Source organism: Suncus etruscus, chromosome 5 (assembly GCF_024139225.1).
Source record: "Suncus etruscus isolate mSunEtr1 chromosome 5, mSunEtr1.pri.cur, whole genome shotgun sequence".
In the NCBI taxonomy this organism is placed as follows: domain Eukaryota; kingdom Metazoa; phylum Chordata; class Mammalia; order Eulipotyphla; family Soricidae; genus Suncus; species Suncus etruscus.
The window spans coordinates 2,873,727-2,892,611 of record NC_064852.1 but is presented as its reverse complement, the minus strand read 5'-3'; the positions used below and the strand labels follow the sequence as shown (position 1 = coordinate 2,892,611).

Sequence of the window (18,885 nt, the reverse complement as noted above, 5' to 3'; positions counted from 1 at the left end):
TTAGACACGCTCGCTGTGACAACTGCCCGAAATACTCGGTGTTCTGGCTACTAAAACAATGAACACTCCCAGTTCATAAGCAATCCCCAGGCCTTTCCGCGCCACCAGCCGCTACCTCCCGGCGAACTGACCCTCCAAGATTCAATGACCACAGGCTGGTGCCTGGGCAACCGGCAGCCCTCAGAACCCACCTACCGCCCATGTCTGTTCTGATGGCGAATGTGTGAGTGCTACGGCTGTTAATTATTTTGAAAACCACAAGTCACGACCAGTGCCATTCATCAGAGAACTAATTTGCCTAAGAGTTCTCTGTCTTCGGAATGTATGGACTTAATTAAAGTCAAGTTTATAAAAAACAAACAAACAAACAAACAAAAATGAAGCCTACACTGTAACTCCTGTCCTTTTCTGTAACTGGCAGTGGTTGAGCTCCATTATACACAAGCCTGGCATCTGAAATCTCTCTGTTCCTCTCACAAACCAATCATTCATTTGCCCACCAGGCCAGTGAGGCAGGCTCTGGGCTGAGGAGTAGCAAAAATGCCCATCACCTACTCACAAGGTGCCAGTAGAGGACATGCAAGGGGTCAGATGGGGAAGCATAAAATTGCATACTGTGGGTGCCTGGCTAAGTGCTACGAGGGATGGGGGAGGACAGCGTTGTGCACCAGTGAGGAGATGGGGGGCCAGGAGAGGCACAACAAGGGACATGCCGGGATCACCATGGAAACAAGGAATTCGGGGCAGATGGGGCAGCAGGCGCCAAGACACAGACGGGCATTTGCAGGCATCCCCTACAGCAGAGTGGGGGAAGGAAAGACAGAAGCAAAACAGAAGAACTTGGGGCCACACGAGGCAGGGCCCGGGGTGCCATCTGCTGTGTGACTCTGTGCGGGAACACTTTCCTGACACTCTGAGATGACAAACATCTTGAGGGGTGAGCCCCCGGGGGGGGGGGGGGGGAGTGGGGGAGCAGGAGGCTGGTCTTTCAAGGAGTTGTGATTTCTGTTTGCCTGTGTTGCTATAGAACGCTGAGCCCTGGGAGTGAGCTCGCCTCCTCCTCCCAGCTGCAAGCTCAGTTACCAGCAAGGCGGCACCAGAGGATCTTGGACCAAAGACGTGGCCAAGAAAGGGAATCTGCATATGAACACATATCGGCCCCACTCAGCTCTGAGAAGATGATTTTGTTGCGCAGAGCCTGGTCCCGCGACCAAGTCTCAGCTCTCAGACCTGAGTGCCTCTGTGGCCGTGCAACAGTGGTTCTACTGAACGGAACTGGGGTTCTTGTCACTGAAGGAAACCAAACAAATCGTAACGAAGTGCTTACCGAGGGCCATAAAAAAAGGAAGGAAGGAAGGAAGGAAGGAAGGAAGGAAGGAAGGAAGGAAGGAAGGAAGGAAGGAAGGAAGGAAGGAAGGAAGGAAGGAAGGAAGGAAGGAAGGAAGGAAGGAGGGAAGGAAGGAGGGAGGGACGGAGGGAGGGAGGGAGGGAGGGAGGGAGGGAGGGAGGGAGGGAAGGAGGGAAGGAGGGAAGGAGGGAAGGAAGGAAGGAAGGAAGGAAGGAAGGAAGGAAGGAAGGAAGGAAGGAAGGAAGGAAGGAAGGAAGGAAGGAAGGAAGGAAGGAAGGAAGGAAGGAAGGAAGGGAGGAAGGGAGGAAGGGAGGGAGGGAGGGAGGGAAGGAGGGAAGGAAGGAAGGAAGGAAGGAAGGAAGGAAGGAAGGAAGGAAGGAAGGAAGGAAGGAAGGAAGGAAGGAAGGAAGGAAGGAAGGAAGGAAGGAAGGAAGGAAGGAAGGAAGGAAGGGCAAAAGATTGTCCTAACCTCTTTATTTCTCATAATAGCTGTTCATTCTCAAAAGATCTTGGCCACAAACCCGGTAAGCTGTCCCCACCAAAACAGGTGGGTGTTGATTTCTGCCCTGTGTTTGGGCTCCAGAGAGCCATTATAAAGGACTGCTGCCTCGCTCCCTGCCTGATTTTCTGCATGAGGCAGCCAAGAAGACGCCAGCCAACATAATCTCTCCAGGGCCCAAACCCGGTAAGCTGACCCCACCCAATATGAAATACCTTTTTCAGGAAATCCAAGCACCTCTTTCAACATATAAAAGTTGGACAGGTCTTCTCCCTGGCCTGGGGAGTGCTGGGAGGCTTGGCAGGCCACCAGCCATTCTTGTCCTTTTCCCCTGACTCCAGGCCTTCCCTGGGTGCCAGCTCAGATGGCCAGAAGTGGGTTCAGGTGGACTCTTAGTGGTCCTCAGGTTCCTCCCTCCCTCCGTACTCCAGGGGGGAGGTGCATGGGGAGGAGGGTGGGCAGACATCTGGCTTCCGGTTTCCTCCTTGATTCTGGAGACCAACTCCTGCCAGGTATAGGGTTTGGGGAGGCCCCATACCAGACCTTTTCTCCCTAGCCTGGGGAGTGCTGGGAGGCTTGGCAGGCCCCCAGCCGTCCTTGTCTTTTTCCCCTGACTCCAGGCCTTCCCTGGGTGCCAGCTCAGATGGCCAGAAGTGGGTTCAGGTGGACTCTTAGTGGTCCTCAGGCTTCCCCCCTACCTCTCCTTACACTAATAGAAATGCGCTTTGGGAGGAGGGCGGGCCGTTTTAGTACTGGTTTATGTTGGGACAGTCACTGGAACTTTTTTCTCCTTGTTTTCCTATTGATAGTATTTTATGCATATATTTTATATATCCATAACATCCATCTTGTATTGTGACCTTGATACTGCCCTACAAATCTCATTTCTAATATTTTACTGCCTCAGTCCCAACCCTTATTTCCCATCTTCCCATGTAGGTGCAGCTCATGACATGAAGCTCACCACATAGAGTGATAAGTACAGTTAGAGAAATAACTACACTGAAAACTATCATACAATGTAATTGAATGAGGAAAAGAGAAAGCCTTTCTCGAGTACAGGTATGGGTGGGGTCGGGAGTAAGTAGATACGGGAAACTGGTGGTGGGAATCCTGCACTAGTGAACGGGGGTGTTCTTTACATGACTGTAATCATACAACTACAATTATATTTGTAATCATGGTGTTTAAATAAAGATAATTTATATAAAAAGAAGAATATTTGCCTGAATGATGGAATGGATAAATGGTGACAGTCTATAATGAACAATAATTCCCTCCCTCTTGCAGAGGAAATGCTCAAAACTAAAGGAAACTTATTTTAATAAAAAATATATTTTCGGGGCCGGAGAGATAGCATGGAGGTAAGTCATTTGCCTTTCATGCAGAAGGTCATCGGTTCGAATCCCGGCGTCCCATATGGTCCCCCGTGCTTGCCAGGAGCAATTTCTGAGCATGGAGCCAGGAGTAACCCCTGAGCACAGCCGGGTGAGACCCAAAAACCAAAAAAAAAAAAAAATATATATATATATATATTTTCCCTTCCAAAAAAAAAAAAGTTGGGAGGAGAGAACGAGGCCATTTGCAGTTACACCCTATACTTTTGGTGTTTTGGAATAAAATCGCTTCCTAGTTTCCCTTCTGCAGTGCCCAAAAAAGGGATTATCAGAACTTCCTTATCGTCAAAGCCAGTGTTTGTTGTAGGTCACTTTACTGAGCAATTCTCTTCTTGTTTCAGCAAGCAAGTTGATTAAATCTAGATTTATAATTCATCTATAGGCGTGTTCCTTTTATAACAAAATCTATAACTCAGAGCCTTCCTTAGGACAAACAAGTATGCTCTGAAAAGAACAGTCTCAAATTATTTCAGAATAGAACGACTCTTTAGAACTCATCTTCAGTTTCATTTCCTTGGAAGAAAAATTATCAGTCACCGATATATATAAATTATATAATGCATCAAATGTTTTGAGGATTTTGTTTTGGGGTTTGGAGTCATACCAAGTTATGTTCAGGGGTTACTCCTAAAAAAAAAAAAGAAAGAAAGAAAAATAAAAGATCTTGGCCAACAACCCAAAATGCTAAGCTATTATGGAACTAATGCACAGTGTCCCTTGCCTGATTTCACAGTCCGCTGCTTGTGGTCAGTCTGTCCTTGGGCCAGAGAATTCATAAAAGTAGAATCATCATGAAGAGGGAACAAGAAAATCACAATGAAAAGTTTTTGACAACTGGAAGGAAAAACGGAATGCCACTTGCACATTATTACAACTTGGAAAGGAGCAGAAAGAATAGTCAGCCTGGGGTCAGAGAGTCAGCACAGCAGTGGAACCTTTGCCTTGCACGTAGTACGGGTTCGATTCCCAGCATCCCATATGGTCTCCTGAGCCTGCCAATGGTGATTTCTGAGCACAGAGCCAAGAGTAACCCCTGAATGCTGCCGGGTGTGGCCCAAAAACCAAAAAAAAAAAAAAAATAGTAGTCAACCACAGGGATGGTCACCACGTGCCTTCTCTCTTGCCACCTCAGCATCGTAGGGTCTCAACCCTTGAGACTGGGTTGAGTCTCAGATTCCCCGGCCAGAATGTGACTGTCAGTCTGTTCCCTCTGCTGCTAATTCCTGGGGCGGCTACACAGTCCCTATTTGCCAGATGGCCCTCCTGGCCCTGATTTCCAGAAAGCCAAGGGTGATACAAGCTACCACTCTCACTCTGGGTTTAGTCTCGAGGGGACAAGTCCTCTGTGATGGCCCGATTCTCTAGCTCCCTTCAGGGACTCCTCCAAAAGATCCTGAGATTCAATCATCAGGCTTCATTTCCTTTCTCTGGGTCTTTGGGCCAGAATCAGCTTAGAATCCATTCCTAACTTTTCTTTTTATAATATCTTTAAGCACCATGATTACAAACATGTTTGTGGTTGGGTTTCAGTTCACCAATGCAACCTTCCCACCACTACTGTCCCCATCTCCCTCAGCCTCTACCCACTGCCTGTACCCAAGACAGGCATTCTACTTCTCTCACTCACAACCATTGTCATGATAGTTGTCGGTGTAGTCATTTCTCTAATTGGGCTCACCACTCTTTGTGGTGAGTTTCAGATCGAGGGCTAGTCCTGCCAGCTCTCATCTCTATTGTCTCTGGGTATTATTACCATATACTGTTTTTTTTTTTTCTTAAATCCCACAAATGAGTGAGACTATCCTGTGTCTATCTCTCTCCCTCTGACTCATTTCACTCAGCATAATAGTTTCCATGTCCATCCATGTAAAGGAAAAATTCATGACTTCATTTTTCCTGGCAGCTGCATACTATTTCCATTGTGTATATGTACCATGGTTTCTTTAGCCATTCATCTGTTACATTCCTAACTTTTAAAAACTTTTTTTTAACTTTATTTATTTATTGATTGGTTGGTTTCTGAATCACAGCCAGCAGGGCTCAGGGGTTACTCCTGACTGCATTCAGAAATCGCCCCAGGCTGGGGGACCATATGGGATGCCAAGAATCGATCCGGGTCCCTCTCAGGTTGGCAACACACAAGGCAAATGACCTAATGCTGTGCTATCTTTCTGGCCCCACTTTTTTCAAACTTTTTAATGGGATTAGGTTAGGTGTATGACTTCACCATTGAAAATCGAAACCGAGAACCACGTTTATTTCTTAAGCACCCCACTGGAATTCATGGATCATGTCAATTTTTTTTTCGAAGAAATTAAATGAACACCAACAAACAAAAATAGAGACAATTCTTAGTAAAAATTCATGGAGCTGTTAATCAGAAGAACTCAGAATCAACTGGTCAATGGGGTTGGGGTGGGGCAGGACAGGGAGATACAAACAGGTTTGAGGATTTGGTACAACACTAACTCCTGAGCAATGCTGGGAGTGGCCTCAGATCCAAGAAACTGCCAGGGAGGTTCCCTCAAAATATAGATTATAAAAACCAAAAACAAGTAACAAAAATGAAATTTCCCGAATCATTATGATATAACGGTGTCTAAATTACACTTGTCATTTTCGGTTTTTTTAAAGTCCAGTTACATACACACACATTCACATCAAATAATATTTTAAGGTTTTAGTGAAAGTCAAAAGTTTCCTATCACTCCACTTCTCACGTAAGTCCCTCTCCCAGGAAAATCTAGGACCTCTCTAGCAGGTATTTCTTTGGCCTGCTTTCATGTTTCCATGTGGCATTTCTAGTTTCAGTTCTTGACTTCTTGAGATTAGATTTGATCTTCTGGCCCCTCCTATAAAGTTTAACGGTATTGCTCTGACAATCATCTGCCTGCAACAGTCTTTCTACTGGCTACACAAAAATTTCAGTTAAACCAGTATTTTACATTTCATGGTCAAACAAACATAGCTCACTGCTTAGCTATCTTGGTTCCATGATTCCATTTCTAGCCATGGTCATTTTTTAAAATAAATGTAATTTTTGTTTGTTTGTTTGTTTGTTTGTGAGCCACACCCACCCTTGCTGAGGCTTGCTTCTGTTCTGAGTTCAGAAATCACTCCTTCAGGACTCGGGGACTATATGGGATGCCAGAAATCAATCCCAGGTCAGCTTGTGTGCAAGGCGATAGTACCTCTCTGGCCCCCAACCAACCATTCTCAATTCTTTGCTTTTCTTGGAATTAGTAACCACTGCTTCTTTGATTTATTTACTTCATAACACTAAACTATGAGCCTTAAGTACATATTTATCTCCAGACTCTTCTAAAAATTCAGACATTCCTTTGCATGATAACCAATGAGCTTCATTTCAGATTCTTGGCAAAATCCCCACTGCAGCTCTCCTCTGGAGCCAGCCTCCTTGCTCAGCTGTAAACGGGGCTTCCCTCCACCTTCCAGGTGAATTCCTACTTTTTGGAGCTCCTGTCACCTACCCTCAGGGGTACAGAACCTCCCCCCCCCACACCCCCGGAGTTTCCTGTAAAGGGTCCCCGGGAAGCAGATGCTTTTCAGTATCAAGTGCCTGAGCTGCCTTTGCTCTGCTGTCTTCCTGCCAACTGCTTGGCTGAGTACACAACGTTGAATTGGAAACCAGTTCTGCCTCAAAATATGCGCACTCTGGGACTCTGATGTCATTCTGAGTGCCACAGCCTTGGTTTGGAGGAAGCTGAGTCTGGGTCCTTTGGACATTCTCTCTCTGTGTGTCTGTCTCCCTGTCTAGCTCGCTCTGACTCTATATATGTGTCTCCACTTAGCCTATGTTCTAGTATCTCATAATCACATGTCTTGGGGTAAACATCTTCTCTCTCTTTCAATATGCTTTCCAGAAACACAACAACAGGTCTTTTCTTTTTTTGTTTTGTTTTGTTTTTGGGTCACATCTGCAGCACTCAGGGGTTACTCCTGGCTCTTCGGGGAACCATATGGGATGCCAGGATTTGAACCACCGACCATCCTCGACTGGCTGCATGCAAGGCAAATGCCCTACTGCTGTGCTATCTCTCCGGCCCAACAACAGCTCCTTTCAATGCAGAAGTCTCTGTCCTTCTAGCCTGGAAAACTGCCTCTTACCCCTCCCCTTTCCAATCTATCCTCTGCTTTGCCTAGGCAAACTTTTTAAGAACCCTGATGTTATATACTGGAACTCTTGAATAAAGCCTCTCACTCTTGTTTGTTTGTTTGGCCTCCCATATCTTTTTTTTTTTTTTTTTTAGTTTTTGGGCCACACCCAGCTGTGCTCAGGGGTTACTCCTGGCTATCTGCTTAGAAATAGCTCCTGGCAGGTACGGGGGACCATATGGGACACCAGGATTCGAACCATCCACCTTGGGTCCTGGATCAGCTGTTTGCAAGGCAAACGCCACTGTGCTATCTCTTCGGCCCCGGCCTCCCATCTTTGAACTGTCTGTGGACTTCTATTTTTCTAGAAAACTCATTCAGTTTTTATCTTCCATCTGTCCCAATTTTAATACACATTTTAAATACACATTTTAAATTTGTATTCTTAAACTTCCCAGTTCCAAAGATTATTCTTCTCCAGTGCCTTTTCCCATCATTTTCCTGATCTATTTCTAATCTGAAGATGCAGTAAATGTGTTAAATGTTTGCAAGGTTTTCTCCTTATCCTGGTTTTCTCTTCATCCTTCCACTGTTTCAAGTGCCCTTTTACGTCTCTATCCTGTGTGGCTGTGCCTTTCCCCCTGGGAACTTAACCTCCTCTTGGAGGTGCCCAGGGCATCGAAGAGAAAGTGCCTGGAAGCTCTGAGGTAGAAACAGTCTACCAGTAGGGCTGCAGTCGATTTGCTGGAGCAGTTTTCCGTCTTTTCTCCCTTCAGAGCAATCTCACTGCTGACCAAATGCACTTCTACTACCTCCCCATTTCCCTCAAGATCCAGGAGGGCTCTCAGGGCAGACTTTTTTCTGCTAAGGGAGAATTAGCCTTTCCCATCCTGTCAGTGGGCACGGTGCAGGCAACTGAGCTCAATCTCACTGGAGGTGCCTACTGACAGTTCGTCATCAGTGCCACAGGAAATGTCAGCTTACTTCTGGCTGAGCTGCTCATGCCAAGGGCTGGAGCAGAGGGGAGAAAACTGACTCCATGTGGTCACCACTGGAGTTCAAGCAGCCACCTTTCACTCTCACCGAGAAACGAACAGGAAGTAGAATTCAACACCCATGGGCCATCCATCATGGAAATTACCTGTATGCCAGAGTTCAATCGAAAGTTCAGCGTACCTCACCAAACACGAAAGGGATTCCTTACTAGAGGAAATGCATGGAGGCAGAAAATAACATGGTAGGGACCAGAGCAATAGCACAGCAGTAAGGCGTTTGCCTTGCATGTGGCCAACCTGGGACAAACCCAAATTTGATCCCCGACATCCACATGGTCTCCCGAGCCTGCCAGGAGTGATTTCTGAGTGCAGAGCCAGAAGTAACCCCTTAGCACTGCTAATTTTCCTGGGAGAGGGGCTTATGTGAGAAGTAGAGGAAACTTCTGGCTTTCACTAAAACCTTACAATATTATTTGATGTGAGTGAGTGTGTGTGTGTGTGTGTGTGTGTGTGTGTGTGTGTGTGTGTGTGTGTGTGTGTGTGTGTGTGTGTGTGTGTGTAACTGGAGTTAAACCAAAAATAAATAAATAAATAAAAAAAGAAAAGAATATGGTAGCACTCAGACAAGTTCCTCACTGCAAGGGGGTGGATTTGTATTTGCTCTGCCACGCGTTGGTCACATGACCCAGAGCCCTTTCTTCCCTTTTCCGAGTTGCTGCTTCTCCCTTCTTACCCACACCCCGCCTCCAATAGCCGAGGCCTAAATGACATAGAGATGCTCTAAAATGCTTTGATAACAATCACGATTATATACGGATGTTCCTGCAAATGAGTATATTAAAACAGAGAAAGGGGGCCAAAGCAATAGCACAGCCGTAGGGCATTTGCCTTGCAAGCAGCCAACCCAGGACAGACTCCCGTTGGATCCCCAGCTTTATGTTCCCCCAAAACTGCCAGGAGCAACTTCTCAGTGCAGAGCCAGGAGTAACCCCTGAGCGCTGCCGGTGGTGGCCCAAAAACCAAAGAACAAGAGCGAGTGAGAGAGAAAGGGGCAGGGGACCCTCTACCAAGTCAATACAAAAGGAAAAATAAACAGCACCAGAGTGAAGGTGGTACCTGAACTAACACGCTCCTCTGACTGGCATTCTCCGTGAGGCGCCTGAGCTCCCGCTCCTGGTCCTGCAGCTTCTGCTGACTCTGGCTCAAAAGGCTCTCGTACCGCTTCTCCGCAGCTTTCTCTCTTTCCTCTGCCTCGTGGCGCAATTTTTCAACTTCACTCTTCAGGTCCTACACCGGGAAAGAATGAGAATTGACTTGACACAAATTTCAAGGAAACAGCTTCTCGCCTGCTTTTCCTTACTGTGGAGGACTCCTGCAAGTGTTTCACGATGATCTCCCTTCTCGGGGAATGTCATTAAGGTCTGAAATCTGGAAGTGGCTTTATGCAGATATTTACTCAACATCGTTCACCAGACTGCAAACCCAGAACACTGTCCAGTAAGAGGAAATGGACTTACGGAAGGTGAGAGATGAAAAATATACAAGCAGGGGCAAGAACGAAACAAGGTAGTTACATAATAGGATGCCACTCTATTTTCTAAGTATTTATAGAAAATCACTGTTAAAGCTGAGAGCACGCATCTAAATAATAAGTAGGGAATTTTCTATTTCTGTTTTTTCTGAGTTTATACAACCTCAAAATAAGCCTGCATTACTTCCACAAGGGGAGGGAGGGGGGAAAAGACACTCCTGATAAATGACATTTACAAAAGCATGAGAACTACTCGTGTTACAATGCTCGGAGATAAAATGGAAAGCAAGCAGTATGAAGCATGGTTTTAGGTGCCGAAAATATGTACTCTGTGTACTACTGAAGCACAATTCATAATAGCAAAAGGCTGCCCACAGCCCACAGCCACCGATACCCCACTGAGAAGATCCACTCACAGTGGCCACCCTGCAGCTACAGAGAAAAGGGAGGCACGATCCTTGGAAACACTGCCTGGAAGCGATCTTCAGAATTAAGTTTGGGCAGACCCCAAGAAAAGACAACGGATAAAAAGCAGATTGTTACTGAAGTGTACAAGAAATTCAGAGGCTGCTGAAACAGACAGAGAAGGGGCAGAGACAGAGATGAAAGAGCCCATTTTATGGATGTGCTGTTGAAACCAAATAAAGACTTTAAAAACTTTTGGGAATAAAATTTACACACTTAAGTCTTAGCCAGGAGCTAGCTTACATGAGGCTAAGTCCAGTTCGATCCTGGTACCAAGTTATCAATTTCCAGGTCCAGCCTGGGCAAACTGTGGGGCCAGAGCAGCACCTCAACTTCACTGACCCACTGGCCTGGGTGTCTCAGAATGGCCACGAGGGACCCCAGACTCCCTGATCTCTGTATGGGAGGCCAGAAGAAAAAAGAAAGAAATCTGGATTCTAGTCACTGTTTCCTTTGAGGTGCAGAAGCTTCTCAGTTTAATATAGTCCCATTTGTTTATCTCTGCTTGCACTTGTTTGGACAGCAATGTTTCCTCCTTGAATATGCCTAACTAAAGAAATCTAAGACTGAAAGAAGAACAAACAAAAACTGAATTGTATACTGAAGTGACTGGTGAGTCCAACAGTAAGGCTTTCTGTGACTCTAAGGCCGAAATTTGCTCGTGTCTTGTGACGGACTTTTCTAGGAATAAAAGGAGAGAGGGCTGCACACAGACACTGTTAGTGGATCTTCATGATCATTCTATAGGAAATAATATTAAGGGACCGGGGAGACAGTTCAAGGGGTTGGTGTGCGTGCCTTACAAATGAGGGTACTCAAGTTCAATCTTGGCCTCCTCATGGTCCCCACAACACTATTGGATATACTTCAGAAGACCCTCAAACACCTCCTTCTCCAGAGAGGATGTTGGTTTCTAAATACCATCGTCCAATGAAAAAAAACCAGGATCACTGGAGAAATGACTGATTCCAGACTGGGCCAGGAGGAAAACTAGTCATCTGGAGCATCCAATGAGCAGAGGCATGAGCTCATCCGTTGAGCATCAACGTAGAGACATACTCAAAACATAATGGGACATGTTGAAAAGACCCGGAGTCAGTTTGAAGGAGTTCCCATAGCCAGATCTGGGAAACCTTGAGCAGCAAAATAAATTATGATTCTGATGGCTTGGAATCTACAGAAAATAACAAGCATTTATGAAACCATGCGGACAGAAACAAGGTTCTAAAATAACAAATGCAGAAAGAACAGTTCTTGCAGAATGACATGTAAGCACGCGACGAATCATGGATCACAGGAAGTCACCATTAGGCAAACATAAGCAGGAAGAGTGATAATTATTAACAGGAGCTAAGATTCATGAAGGCATCATGGGAAACAAGGTGTCGACAGAGCCTCGAAGTATCTCTCCCCAAAAATGAGGGTACCCACAAATAGGGTGGAAGAAAACTTGATTGTGACCGAACAACCAACCCTGACCTCCTCGAATGACAAGTGAACCTTCAGACACCATATGTTATGGAGGTAATACCAGGTCGGTGATATTCCTGCTTCAGTCTAATCAGGAGTGTAAGAAAAATCCAAAGGGGGGGGCGGGGTTTACAAAGCACTGGTTTAGCGCTGTGGACAGTGTCATATCATGAAGGACAAGGACTGACAAAATGTCCCTACCTGGATGAGACTAAGCTGATAGGACAAGTCATGTGCGGATCCTAGACTAGAAAGGTGGAGGGAGGGGGGCCTGACTGGGAAAAAAAAAAAAAAAAAAAAAAAAAAAAAAGAATGATCCATATGATAATCCAAATAATCCATAAATTTGTTGACTCTATTGATGCTAATTTCTTGATTTTGCCAAGAAGCCTCCAGTTATGTAAAATTATCACCATTCCAGGAAACTGGCTGAAGAGTCAGTGGGAGCCCTACTCCCTACTATCTCCCCATATTTCATCTAGGTCTTAAATGACTCTGAACTCAAAGGGCTTTAGGGCCAGGGGGTGTGGCTGTGGTGGAGCCTGATCCCCAGAACACCCAGTAACCGACAAGTGCACCCCCAGGATGATCCTTGGCATCTTCACAGGGAACAATGTGACACCTGCAGCAACCCTACCCCCACAAAGAGAAGAAGGGGGGTGGTCACTGTCTCTCTCTGACTTGAATAAAACCATTTACAATACTCAGGGAACTCTAAACATTAACTGTTTTTTTTGTTTGTTTGTTTGTTTTTTGGTTTTGGGGCCACACCCGGTGATGCTCAGGGGTTCCTCCTGGCTATGCGCTCAGAAGTCGCTCCTGGCTTGGGGGACCATATGGGACGCCGGGGGATCGAACTGCGGTCCATCCTAGGCTAGCGCAGACAAGGCAGGCACCTTACCTCTAGCGCCACCGCCGGGCCCCACATTAACTGTTTTTTAAATAATACTATAACTGGATCTTTCTGAAAGGAAACATGCCTTTTGTTGTTCAACAGCTGCTCTGAGCTCTTTGTCCTTGGGTCATTCCTGGATGCTATGATTCCAGCCTTGAAAAGAACGTCTTTCCTCAATACATAGGGGACCCCTGAAGCACAGCATATTCCCTGAGCACAGCCTATCCTCAGGGATAGGCTCGGCGAACTCTAGCTTCAAGTGTATCAGGTGGGCCCCCAGCACCACCCCAGGGCCCAACTTGCTCACACAGTCACATTCAATCATCTGACTGGCTGAGAAGTACTAGAAAGGCTCCCAGCCCTTCAAAGTAGGCTTTGAGCACCAAACAAAATACTAAACAACATAAAAATTGTATCTTGGGAGTTACTTGGGCTCTAATAACCAGTGTTGATGGAGAGGGAAGTAAAGTCAGGGTACAGATGTGAAGAAGGCGGTAAGTAAATTTACGTGAGCTTAAGTGAAGTGGTGCAAGGCTGTCAGGACCACTGTCTCTCCTCAGTATGCATCCGAACTTTTCCATAAAAGCAGATTTTTTTTTAAAAAAAAAGACCTCATCACAGATTCAAAACCTGAAATACAAAAACGTGATAATGAATAACTCTTCAAATTATGTTATTCTTTGATCAATGTTTTAAATATTTTAATGCTATATAGAGACTACATCCATAATATGAGGGGAGAAAGTAAACATTTGTAAAACAAGGGTTGTTCAAAGGAAACAAAGAAACCCTTTAAAAAAAAATAAATGTTAATTTTTTTTCTTGGGCAAACAAATGATAAGACTGCCCTGGACCTTTAATCCAAAACAACTGGACCAGGAACCCCATCATGAATTGTAAATGTCAGTAAATAGAAATTCAATCCTAGAGGGAGCTAAGAAGATTCTTTTTTATTACACAAATAACACTAAGGCAACATTAACAGAATTTTAAAGGAAAGGATAAAAACATGGAGGAGGGGGAGGGCAAACAGGAAAGAAGAAAAAGCTAATGTCTCTTCTCCCGGAACAAAGGAACCAATCTATCCCACTGCAGAGGTTCTTTTGGCTCCATGTTCATCTGCCACCATGGTACAATTTGAACTTGGACTGATTTTCCTCTCCATCTTACTCTGTTGATTCCAATGCAGAGAGAAAAAAAAACAAACAAACAAGGAAATAATACCATACATGAGCACGCACGCACGCACACACGCGCACGTGCACACACACACACACATACACATGCAAAACCAAGTTTAAAACTATTAAGTCGAGGGCAGTTTTTCTGTGGGCTTCTTCTGGGGCTTGGAAATGGGCTACACCTGGTGATGCTCAGAGAATCATAGCGCCATGTGATGCCACGGATGGGCATGGGGTAGGTACCGTGATTTTTGTACCACAAGACACACCTTTCCCCTCCAAAAGCGCATCTTATGGAGCGAATGCCACCTGGAGCTGAAGCCTGAGTGCAGGGGAGATGAGCATCTAAAACCTATGTTTTTGGGTCACACCCAGCAGCGCTCAGGGGCTACTCCTGGCTCTATGCTCAGAAATCGCTCCTGGCAGGCTGGTGGACCCTATGGGATGCCGGGATTTGAACCACCATCCTGCGTCTAAGGCAAACGCCCTACCGCTGTGCTCTCTCTCTAGAACCTGTTTTAGGTTCTTAAAATAGGATGCATCTTATAAGGTGAAAAATAACATAATATGCAAGGTAAGCACCTTAAACCCTCTATTTCCTCTTTCTTAACTGAGCTTCTGTGAGTTTCAATTCTGTTAATGACAGTTTTGCGTCTACATTGCTCCACCAACACCACCACCACCACCACCACCACCACCACGAGAGTCCCCATCTTCTGCCACTGCCCCAGAGCTCTCAGCCCAGTCTGTAGAGCAACCCTCCAGGGCTACTGTGGTCTGGGCCACGTCTTGCTCCTTTATCGCACTTCAAAAGGCAAGATCTGGCACCAGCTGATGCGCGAGAGCATCTTTATAGGCGTCACTTCAATACATACATCTGAAGTCACTGGCCTAATTCCCACCACCTCCAACCATCTGCTCCAACAGGAAACTCAGCAAAGAATATCTCTATGAGTCAAAACAAGTTTTTGGATTTGTTTCTAACTTTTGATTTGGTTGCTGAGGCTGAGTTGCCTGAGTGAAATTCAGTTGAAAAGGTACGTTTTGAGGATTGGTCCTCAAGACTGGCAGACTTTCTTCGAAACAACAGTGCGACTACAATGCCACCAACTAAGTCGAATGCTTTCATTTCACCACCACCTCACCAGCACTGCCATTTTCTTAAATGTTTGCCAACTTAACTGACACGACATGGTTCTGCACACAAAAGCATGAGTTTGCATTTGTTTGACTGCCACCATGGGTATCTATCTATCCATCTATCTATCCATCTATCTATCATCTATCTATCTATCTATCTATATTTTTTTGGTTTTTGGCCTACACCCATTTGACACTCAGGGGTTACTCCTGGCTATGCGCTCAGAAATCGCCCCTGGCTTGGGGGACCATATGGGATCGAACCGCGGTCCGTCCTACGCTAGCGCTTGCAAGGTAGACACCTTACCTCTAGCGCCACCTTCCCGGCCCCGGGTATCTATATTTTTAATTCACTTTTTGGATTGAAAGCATTCAATCAAGTTCAAATTGTTTCATGATGGCATATGAATATGGACCCAAAAAAGACCTCTGCAGTGGGGCTTTTTTGATTTACAACAAAACAGAAACCAGAATTCTAGAATTTCATCAGAATCTTTCCTATTCTACTTAGCTACTGTTTGGGTTTTCCCCTTGTGCAAAACATCTTTTCAGTATTAATGAAAAGAGTTCAAGAATGGTCTTCATTCCTTTGTTCATTTCTTCATTCCTCCTTTCCTTTCACCTCCCCTTCCTTCCTTCCCTCCCTTCCCTTTCCTTTTTCCTTCCTTCTTCCTTCCTCCCTGTCTCCCTTCTTTTCCTTCCTTTCTTCCTTCCTTTCCTCCCTCTCTCCCTTCCTCTCCTTTCCCTCCCTTTCTTCCTTCTTTTCTTTTTAGTTTTTAGGCTACACCCAACAATTTCGCTACAATACTATTGTACAATAGTATTATTGTACTATTGCTCCAGCCCCAAGAATGATCTTTCTGAAGCAAAGATGACCTCAAGAATTAACCAAGTGTGTGGGGCCAGGAAGGTGGCGCTAGAGTTAAGGTGTCTGCCTTGCAAGTGCTAGCATAGGATGGACCGCGGTTCGATCCCCCGGCGTCCCATATGGTCCCCCAAGCCAGGAGCGATTTCTGAGCGCATAGCCAGGAGTAACCCCTGAGCGTCAAACGGGTGTGGCCCAAAAACCAAAAAAAAAAAAAAAAATTAACCAAGTGTGCATCACCAAATATTTACACAGAAACTCAATGTCCGCTGACTTCAGAAAGGCCACCAGGACATCACTGAGTATGGCCCCAAAACAAAATTTAAAAAAGTACTAAAAAAAAAAAAAAAAAAAAAAAAAAGAACTCGCGAGAAGTCTCAGATAAAAACACTTATGACCAAACAATTCTACTCCTTGGCATCTATGCAAAAAACATAAAACCTTGGGGTTAGAGCAATAGGACAGTGGGTAGGGTGCTTGCTTTGCACACAGCCAAATCGGGTTCAATCCCCAGCATCTCACATGGTTTCCTGAACCTATTAGGAGTACCCCCTGTGTACTGCCAGGTATGGCCCAAAACAAAACAAACAAAATTATATATAAAACCTTTACCTATGTTCTCCTCAGTAACATTCTCTATAACCAAGATCTGAAAACAACTCCACATCCATTGGCACATGAGAAGATAGAGAGGTTGTGGTATATACACATACACAAATGGACAACTAAGCAGTTGTAAGAAAAGATAAAATCTCTTTTGATGCAACTTCCATTGTAGAAAGGGTCGTTACAGGAAATAAGCGAGAGGGGAAAAGGATAAATGTCAGATAATCTCTCGCGTATGTGGTCTAGAAGGAAATAAAGCAAGAAAACGGGATTTTCAGTGATGCCACAGAACTACCAAGCATGGTCGGGAAGGAAGACACAGCAGACCAGAGGTGAACAGGAATAGTGCCACACAAAACAAAGCATAAAACATCCGCATTGCTTTAACCATATTACCTCAACTACAGTAATAAAAGGGGAGCTTATTACGTGTTTTAAGTAGCAAAGGCTACTCTTACTGTGCTGCATTTCTTCCATGTATCTCCCAATCAGCCAAATCTGATAATACCAAAACGTCTGTTCCAGAATCTTGCAAAGCACAGGAAGTTTGGATGCTCCTCAGGACTCAATATGAGACCCATCGAATGGGTCCCTAAGACCGTGCGCAAATGTGTGCCTGTGTCTAATTAGGGGTAGTGGCGCCATCCCAGCGTAAATCAAGATCCTGGGAAAAGCCACACCACCAAAAACTATGAACCTCCTCTCATAAGATAAACTTTAGTAATATGAATTATTTACAGAGCACTTGGCAATGAGCCAGAAGTGGTTCCTGGCATTCTTCCCTTCTCATCTCTACCCTGACTGACTGACTGCTCGTACATTTGTGCTGTATTTACACAATGGAGTTGAAGGCACAGAGAGGTTGACAGGATCTTGCAAAACTCTTGCCACAAGCTCCTTTCTTTTTTTTTTTTTTTTTTTTGGTTTTTGGGCCACACCTGGCGGTGCTCAGGGGTTACTCCTGGCTGTCTGCTCAGAAATAGCTCCTGGCAGGCACGGGGGACCATATGGGACACCGGGATTCGAACCAACCACCTTTGGTCCTGGATTGGCTGCTTGCAAGGCAAACACCACTGTGCTATCTCTCCGGGCCCCACAAGCTCCTTTCTAGTGCTCAAATGCAAAACCATGGCTGCCTGATCCCAAGTTCCAGGCCTCTTCCATGAGTCTGGACTGTGGTTAACACCAGTGAAGATGGATCCATTTTGTGGCACGGGCTTCCCCTCGGTGGGCCAATCCAATTCCCTGAGCCACTGCGACCATTTCTCAAGGACTCAGAAAGGCCTGGACATTTATCAGGCTCCAAGCCTCCCACTAATGGACGGGACCGGGCCTGAGGGACCGGGCTGCTGAGGAAAAGCAGGTGGAGAGGCTCAAACATTCGAGGCCCATTGCAGGGGGAGTGAGGGAGGGGAGGGAGGGAATATGTGCTCAGGTGGCCTTGAGGAGCAGCTGCCATGGCAACACTGCCGCCAGCAGGTTCCTGAGCCCTGCACCTGTGGGGTGATAATAAACACCAAGGGGCGGCACGGAAACAGCATGTGTCACCGAGCACAGCCATTGGGACTGAAAATGGATCGTCTTGGGTGGTTGCCCCAAACCTCCTCCAATGTGCCTGGGCTTTCAAGGCCTTGCCTCACATCTGGGCCATCCTCCCAGAGGCGAGTAACAAACCTTTTTGAGTGTTTCCAGTAAACATGGATGGGCCTACACGGACTACATGAATGACTACATGGATGTAGTCTTCTTCCGGGGCTCCAGGAAAGTAAGGTGAGGAAATGAAGGAGGGGTCCCCCACCACCAACAGCACACAAAAGCAGGTTCTGATAACAGGAAGTGAGACTGGACACCACCCTCTGGCCCTCACCATTTCCTGCACTGCTGGGTCTCCTCGTGTGGGCATGGCTGGCAGTCACTAGGGCCAGTCCTTCCCCACCTGCTCACACAAGCCTCATCCAGTTTAAGTAACCCAGGCAGACGGGCACAGCAGGTGGCCCCCAGGCATGAGGACACAGACTGATGAGGTCCTGCATGCCTGCGCCCCGGAGTTCTCAGAGGTAAACAGCAGAGATAGTTGTAAATTGTGAGGCAAGTAAGCCTCTCTGACTCTCATACCCAACAGGACTTTCTGATGAAACCAGGGGTTTAGGGGCTGGAGTGACAGACAGCACAGCAGTAGGGCATTTGCCTTGCATGCTGTGGACCGAGGCAGACCTGGGTTTGATTCCCAGCATCCCATTCCATATGGTCCCCCAAGAAAGGACGGGAGGGATGGAGGAAGGAAGGGAGGGAGGGAGGGAGGGATGGCTTGAGCAAGTCAGCCCTCCTCCCAACAGGAGCAGACCCAGAAAAGCGAAAGATTCTGAAACGTTTTGGA

At 46.0% G+C, this 18,885-nt stretch overlaps 1 protein-coding gene across 1 annotated transcript in view; it reads right to left on the bottom strand.

Moving 5' to 3' along the window:
* CDK5RAP2 (CDK5 regulatory subunit associated protein 2) overlaps positions 1-18,885 on the bottom strand; it is a 186,699-nt gene that overhangs the window by 94,625 nt on the left and 73,189 nt on the right. Inside the window, exon 11 of the mRNA XM_049773793.1 lies at positions 9,472-9,642. Coding sequence (XP_049629750.1) covers positions 9,472-9,642 — 171 coding nt within the window. The remainder of the gene's footprint in view (positions 1-9,471; positions 9,643-18,885) is intronic.